General features: G+C 41.7%; 1 protein-coding gene across 1 annotated transcript; it reads right to left on the reverse strand.

Annotated features, from left to right (window-relative positions):
* Positions 1 to 5,395: 5,395 nt before the first annotated feature.
* On the reverse strand, positions 5,396 to 7,994 carry egr2b (early growth response 2b). Its single transcript, XM_078279762.1, has 2 exons — positions 7,603 to 7,994; positions 5,396 to 7,278 (listed from the first exon to the last, which is right to left on the reverse strand). Exons 1-2 carry the CDS (start codon positions 7,763 to 7,765, stop codon positions 6,110 to 6,112), a joined length of 1,332 nt encoding a protein of 443 aa, XP_078135888.1. The 5' UTR covers positions 7,766 to 7,994; the 3' UTR covers positions 5,396 to 6,109.
* Between the last annotated feature and the right edge of the window lie 398 nt (positions 7,995 to 8,392).

The following is an 8,392-nucleotide window of genomic DNA, read 5'->3' on the forward strand; positions in this document are numbered from 1 at the left end:
AGGTTTATTGACCCTGGATTCCAAAAATAAAAGTGTAAAACTTGTGGTAATAAGTTGGGATGAAGTTGGCTAACAAGATATAACAGAATTGGGTGATCATTTTTACTTTATGCTTTACAAACAGGCAAAACAGAGAAGAAAACACAAGGGTAAATCTCGGTTAATATTTAACAAATATTCATATCTGCTGTAGAAGCAGAAATTGAAATAATTTTCTTTTTATGTCAATAGAATACCCTCCAACAACTGGAAGAGCAAGTCTCATCCCAGCTACTGTGTCCATCAGCAACTACGTGTCCCTGACTAAAGCTTCCTAGATTCTTTTGTTACACTCCATACCTGTTCACTCAATTTAAGTTTTCTTTCAAGGAAAATATAATTTAATACAGTGTGAATATTCATGTCTGCATGTTCACACATATACATGCTTTAGAAGCTGACATTGACTGTCGCTTGGCTACACTGAGGCCCCGCAGATACTATGTGACACTGCCGGTCAGGTCAGTGGCTGTGGCTCACATTAAATGCAATTATCCTCAATTTCCAGTGTGAAGTCTATCAGGCCAGTTTATCAGCATGGAGGACTACTTGTGGTGCAGTTAGAACAAGAAAAGCCATTTATTGGTAGCCACTAGTACAGATTTCAGATATGTGTGTGTCTTTTTTCCTTACTGTATATTCCCCACTGCTCGGAATGTCACAGTCACTAAAGACTGGTTATATGTATTAAGAAATGTTCCATGATCTGCTATCAGGCAGATTCAAAATCCTTCATTAATCCCCAAATTCACATGAATTAATAAACAACTCAGCCTATAGGACTGTCCACAACACTTGACTCCTATTTAGCATTCATAACCAATCATTGAATGAGTTGTACGCAGATCTATGAATGAATTTGTTAACTATAACTCCTCCTGTGGGCACCCAGAAGTGAAGGCTGCTGTACTGTATAAACAGATAATGAATGACAATATAGTAAGACACAAATAATGTAAAATATGTCTTCATAGGAGAAGTTATAATTGTTGACAAATACCGTACCTTAAGACAGTTTTTAAAGTGGGGTCCCCAGCAAAAAGCAGAAAAAATGAATTTTCCCTCATTTTTGGCTGGATGTCCCTCACCTTTCTTCTTTGTGTTGGCATTCTAAACTCCGGTCACTTCGGGAAACATCCTCAGCGCTAGAACCAATTATATTAACCTTTTGAGTAAAACGTACACTCTACAGCCATTTTAACTCCAGAACTCCCCTCCCTACGTGCACACGTTCCACCAAAACAAGTTCCTTCCTGAGTCTATTTTACAGAGGCACCGTACCTGCGTCCAGAGCTTAGCGCCACCCAAGAGGATTGTGATTGGTTTAAAGAAATTCCAATAAACCAGAGCACTTTTCTCACATCCCAGGATGCTGTGTGGACTAGTCAGACCCTCCTCCACAGCGCTGTGGAGGAAGGTCTAGTAATGCCAGACTACTGTAATAACACAATGTGTAGCTGTTTTGGTCATGAGTTTCATACACTCTGAACATTTAAAAGAAAAAAAATCCGATCAGATGGGGGATCCTGGGACAAAATCTGGTAACACTTTACTTGAAGGTAGCTACATAAGACTGACATGACAATGTCATGAACACATGACAATCATGACACATGAACCCTAACCATAACTTGACAAAAACCGAATGACACTTCCTGAAAGCAGCGTTACGTCATAAACGTTTATGACTCATTTATAATGTTTGACACGTTCATGACAGTGTCATGTCACTCTTATGTAGATACCTTCAAGTAAAGCGTAACCCAAAATCTTATCAAAGGGGTCCATGGTCTAATTTGTGTCAGTTTAGGGGTGCTTGACATGAAAGTTTGGCAACCACTGTATTATATTATGGAACTTTGAAACTGTACTTACAACTACATTAGTGTTATCAACCATTTATTAAATGTTTGTTTACCGCTTATAAAAGCTAAATGAAGGAGGGTTAAAGTATAGTGTCACTGAGGATAGGAGGGGGTGAAGAACAGTGAGGTTCTTTGTGCAACTCATGACTCTCTATAGTATTGGTCATTTTTTCTTGTGGTCAAGTTGGCGTCAGAAGAGTAAAGATGTTACAGATTATGGCAGGCCTTATGCAGCTTCTAAAAAAGGAAAAGTCTGACACTCTGAGCACACTGAGGAATGTGCTGGTTCGAATCAAACAAGATCAACATCCCTTTAATCTGCGTCCAGCGGAGGGGCCAGGTCTAAGACATGTTTAGGCTACCTGTATCAGAAAACTACACCTTCCAACAACTCCAAAGCTACTTTATTTATACTCTAGACACTTTTGGTATTGAATGTTTATAAAAAGGACACAGTGTCAATGGTATGCTTATCAAAAGGCTATATTTTGGTCATAGACCTCCAGCTGACATCCAACTCACAATAGGAAACCTCTTTATACTGGAGCCACAAGCTGTGTCAGTCAATCAAAAGGAGCCTGATCACAAACAGCAATAACACCACTAATAAGTGATTTAAAGAAATAAAATAACCCTTAGAATTTGACAATACATCTAAAAATCAACTAATTACAAAAGTAATGAATAGAAAAAACTAGACAGGAAATGCAAACAAGTGATTTTTATCACCAAGTCTTGGACTGAAAATAGATTTTTTATTTCTATTGTACGCTATGGGACTTCACACATCTGTGGTTCTATAAAGATGTTGCTTCAGTTTAATGCCTGACAACGGCATATGACCAAAACTTAAGCATAATTTCTTTTCCCATGCATCTGTTTACTAGGTGTGCATTAGAACACTCAGAAAACACACTGCCTGTTAAATCTATGTCAATGAAAAAAAAAAAAAAACTCAAATTCAAAACAAATGTTTCAATTGTGTTGTAAAAAAACAACGTGTGATTGAGTCTATATCTTTGGTAGGATTTTGCCATTGTCACTTCAACTTGTCTCACATTACTGTACAGTACATTGATGTGAAACCCAGGTTCACCCAGCCGTAACAGTCTATAGACGGGCCGAGTGGTTGTTGCTTGTTACTGCTCCTACGGTTATCTCGGAATGGTTTGAATTATGGGATTGATCGTTCACTGAATGACCGCATGTAAAACCTCAAGTACTACAACGTTAACCAAACTCACCACAGTTTGTCTGCTGCAAAATGTGTTTCCCATTAACCTGACACTGCTTGACTTTAGTATTCAGGGTTGCCCAGAGAGTACTTACAAGATAGGGTTAAGGAGCTAGGCTGTAGGAAAGCAATAGCTACTATGAGCCTTCAATAGTAGATAGTGGCAGTGACTTCTGTTCATCCTGGATTCTGCTCTGCTTGAGAGCTTGAGATATAGAGAGAGAGATATCATGGGGGCATCGGTCAGAATGCACCAGACGCAGAGAATTTAGGCCATTCAATAAAGATTTTTCCCAAAATGGATAATGCAAATGATAATGGTAACAAGAGACACATACAAATTAGAACTCAAGGCAATAGTCTCACATGTCCATCTTCAAGAAATGAAGTTACATAGCTGTCATTTAAATATCTTGGACATGTTATTAAGAATTAAACGCACCAAAATGAACCTCATCTTACCAGCGGGCGCCCTGTGTAAAGGCGAAAGAACGTGACTGAGAGGGAGTGCTGTCTTAAATAAAGGAGTGACCAGGTGAACTCAATCAGGTAATTAGGGCTGAGAGGGAATTTACAGCTAAAGTCTCACAGTACCTTACTGTTTTTAAGATTATTTTTGGGCTTTTCTGCCTTTATTTGACAGGACAGCTAGGTGAGAGAGAGAGGGGAAGACATGCAGGAAATCATCACAGGTCAGATTCAAACCCTGGACCTCTGCGTCAAGGCATAAACCTCTAATTATATGTGCGCCTGCTCTACCCACTTAGCCAACTCAGTATTTTACTGTTTTAATGTTATACAGGATCATACTGTAAATGGCAATACATTCTGGGAGAAATAATAATATTACAGCACTATCTGGGAATGTTACAGATTACAGGTATTTACTGTTAATACCAATGCATCTTGGGAAAATAAAGGAAAGGTGGGAAGTACACAGCAGCCAGTATATTACTGTAATTTCAAATAATACAGTAAGAAACTGTCTATTTACAGTAAAATACCTTAAAAAACAGTATGCCAACTGTAAATAAGTAGATAATACTTATAAGTGTTATAGTGTATTATTTAACCCTAATGCCTAAACCCATTGTTCGTCCAGTATGACTGATCAACACAACAGTATGGGAAAGTGGAATAAATGAACAGCAGAATGATCTTTAATGATGACTGTTCACCGTTTCACTGTGAAATGTCATCATAATATCACATATCTAAACATACTTCTAAAGCATTGCCTACAACAGGCTTTTACTTTATACCTTACAGGAGAGATGTGTCAGAAAAGAGTTCTCCTTCTCTTGTTTTGTTCACTTTAAGGTGAGACACCCCAGGTGAATAGGAAACATCTTTTAAATATTAGCTGGTGAAAGTTTTGGAACGCTGAACCGCTTGTTTCTGTTGAGTTTTAAGGAGCAAATTAAAATATATATTATTCACACTGAAATTGTGCCCTCTGTATTTTATTCTAGGAATCTCCACCTGAGAGGAGTTTACAAAACCTATAGGCTGATTTGAGTATTTTAGACTCAATATAGTATATATTTAGGCTAACAAATAAACAGATAAACAAATAAAAAAGTAAATGAATGACTAAATATATAAAGGATCCAGTATTTCTAAATGTAATCCTTGCAGTGTTGGGAAGGCCTAAAAACAACATTTATTTCATACCTTTAAACTAAATGAATAAAATGCTAAAAAAAAAATAGAGCGGCTGCATAGTAGGTACTGTACTTAGACTCACCTCAGTATTTCTAAAATCCTTACATTTTCCCTGCCTCAATACTGTGGGTTTACAGTGCATCTGTATTATTAAGTTTATGTCTCTCTTCTTTTAAATCTTGTTTAGAAACAAACGACCTACAGTTTATTTGAAATGGGTGGAAATGTAGACGTGATCATCTTGTCTCTTTTGCTCAAAGAAAAGTTCAGCTTGACAGTCAGTAAAAGATATTTATGTCACCTTTACTTTGACAAAGTGTGCATACCAGATCGCAGCCTGTCTATAACCTTATGTGACACCTAAATAAAAAATGAGTGGGTGAAAACTCTGAGTCAGAAATGCCATGGCTGACGCAGAGTTGGATTTACCCTATAACATTTCCAACATCATTTTTTTTTATAAATACTGATAAAAGAATTGTATTCACCCTTTTAACCCAGCGACGTTTGGGTTCCGTGAATGCATCTCGGCTGACACCGTTGTCCTGTGTTTGTGCTTTAGTTATGAGTAATAAACCAAACTGATACCGGCTGTGTTTATCATCCCCATATATTTAATAAGTCTCAAAAGACACACCACAACAAAAATGTCAAGTAGGTATGAAATCAACATATTTACACTCCAACATTGTTTTACACATGGACCACAACTGCTTAACACTTGAAGTTAGACGAGACGAAATGTGTACAAAAATAGAATCCAACTTTACATAGGCCTATTAAAGGACAAATATACATTGCATTAGAAGCGTCCTTGAATCCGTCAGTGTACAAAAAGACACACAGCAAGGCACTAAAGGGGAATTACAGTCATCAACAACTATGTTAGAATGAACACTTTGTCAATTCAATAACTTAAAACTGTTTTCTTGCTTCAAAACGTTATTGCAGTTATTTCACATTTAACCGCGCAGGCTGTTGCGCGCAAAACATGTGTTGGCGATATAAAAAAAATCCCCTTTATATTACAACCGCCCTTCTATATTCTTACGACTGAATGGCTATATTTACTTTCATGTTCAGTAGACTTTACAGGCAAAGTGCATTCGTGTCAGTCTCTGGAGCAGGAATTGGTGGATGTGCGTAATTGCGCACGACTGCACAGAAGTCCTTGTTCATTTCCATCCTGGTGTTCAGGCTGTTATCTTTAGTTCACAACAGTTGTTTTGAATTATTTGTAATAGTTTATTTAAGAGGTTAGTGTACGTCACGCTGCCATGGTGACAACAACGTCTTCCAGGGAAAACTATGAACAAATCCCGCTGGTTGCGCTGATGGCGCCTGGCCGGTCCACCCCGGAGCTGCTGGACGAGGAGGAGGACGAGGAGGAGACTGTGGAGGACTTCCTCTCCTTCTGCCTCAGGTGGATTTTAGTGTGTCTCTTCCTCTCGTCGCTCCGGGCGAATTTGCGGCCGCAGAAGTCACAAGCGAACGGCTTCTCACCCGTGTGCGTGCGGATGTGCGTGGTAAGGTGGTCGCTGCGGCTGAAGTTGCGCATACAGATGCGGCACTGGAACGGTTTGTGTCCTGTGTGGATCCGGATGTGTCTGGTCAGTTCGTCGGAGCGGGAGAACCGCCGGTCGCAGCCCTCCGCCGGACAGGGGTACGGCCGCTCGTGGATAGGTGTCTTGCTAGGTCTGTTCGGGTACTTTCTGGGCCGCAGGATCGGCCTTAGGGGCAGGTTCTGAGGGCTGTAGGCAGAAGGGAGCCTCGGCGGCCCTCCCTCAGAGCCACCACTACCTGGACCCCCCAGCGTAAAGTTCCTGATAGTGTTCAGCGGGGTCAGGGGTGGAGGGACACGGAATGTATCGAGCGGACTGAACGGTTTCCGATCTTGGATACCTGCCGTGTGCATGTCCCGCTGGCAGGCAGGCTGGAAGAAGCCCGAGTAGTCGGGGATGATGGGGAAGAGTCCCGGCGCGTCTGAGCCGCCGGGCTGCTTGGGTGAAGAGTAGGAGGGCGGCGGGTAAGAGGCGATGGGGCAGGTAGAGGTGGACAAAAACGCAGAGGGGTCCTGGTACATCTCCCCGCAGCCAGAGGAGGAGTACGGAGGCGGAGGGGAGTACAGGTGGTGGTGGTGGTGGTCTATCTCTGCCTGGTTCTGAGCCGCCATGGTGCAACTCAAATTTCCGCTGGAGAAGTGATTGGGAGATCCTGAGGAAGCCGGGGAGGAGGACGCTGAAGAGGAGGGAGGAGGAGGAGGAGGCGGCGGTTGGGCCACGTTGAAGATGCCCGAGACGATGTTGATCACTCCCTCGGGGTTCCAGTTACCTGGATACTGGGAGTCGATGGAAAACTTCCCCATGTAGGTGAAGGTCTGGTTGCGGTGGGATGCGGACTGAGAGAAGCCGCCGGAGTAGGAGGAGAGGTCCAGAGACCGCTTCTCTATGCTCATGTCTGCACTCATCAAACCATCTGCGCACACAAACAAAACAGCTCGTTAGTGAGGCAACACAACCTGATTAAGATGTTCACACTAGACAGTGAAGTGGGCTTTAAGTGAAAGAAAGCTGGTGCGTCTCGTTTCCATTACGCACGCCTCTATCATGTCACAACATTGTTTTTAATTATGACAGTCAAAGGCGAACCATTCAGTCTTTTAGTCTTTAGTCTTAGTATTTTCTGAAGCAGTTTGTAAAATGATTTGGAACTCACACATTTAAACAACTTTTCATACACGAATAAGCCATATGTCTTCAATATACACTCCAAAAGTGTCAAACCAGCGTGTCGTCTTACCTGCCACATTCATCTGATCGTAATGAGCTCCGAAGTCGGTGTTTGGGAAGATAGCCACAGAGGTCGGTATACTGGAGCCGATGTCATCCACCGAGTACACGCTCTCTGGATGCACGAACCCCCCGAGATTCACCGGCACTTTCTCCAAAGTTTTAGCCGTCATTGTGGAGAGAGAAAAAAACGACCGCGTCTGTTCTCTGTTCTTTTCCTTAAAGCTATTTTTTTTTTTTTTTTTAACAAACTACAGTGTGTGACCCAGCCGAGCGTGGGTCACCACTGCATGTCTTTTGTCTGTCACCGGGTGTGAGAGGATGAGCTCCGTGTTGTCTGGTGCGCTTCATGCGCTCCGGCGATAAAGTCAACACCGTGAAGTAACTCTTTTTGGGAACGGGGGCCTGGGCACTAGTATGTTTATATGGGGAACCTTTTGAATGCGGCTGCTACGTCATTACCCAAACATGGAGTGGGAGGGTGAGAGGGAGAGGCGCTGCCGACGCTGATTGGCTGGGAGGCTCCGTGACGATTTCAAAGGGAATCACTTGTCAATGGAGAACCCGCTGCTCCAGAGATAAAACGGAGCCTTTTTTTCCACTCGCTGCAAAACAGAGATAAATTACCAATAAATAACACCCCTACAAAATATAACAGTGGGCAAACGCAGCTCTCATTTTTTAAAAGTTTTTTTTACTTATTGTTCATTTTCACATGTATTCTGGTGTATCTTTGATCTAATCGCGTTCTGATATCATTAGAGGAATTCCGGTTGAGTTTCTCAACCCATACAAGGTTG

The sequence above is a fragment of the Sander vitreus genome, chromosome 21 (genome assembly GCF_031162955.1).
Source record: "Sander vitreus isolate 19-12246 chromosome 21, sanVit1, whole genome shotgun sequence".
NCBI classification, from domain to species: Eukaryota; Metazoa; Chordata; class Actinopteri; order Perciformes; family Percidae; genus Sander; species Sander vitreus.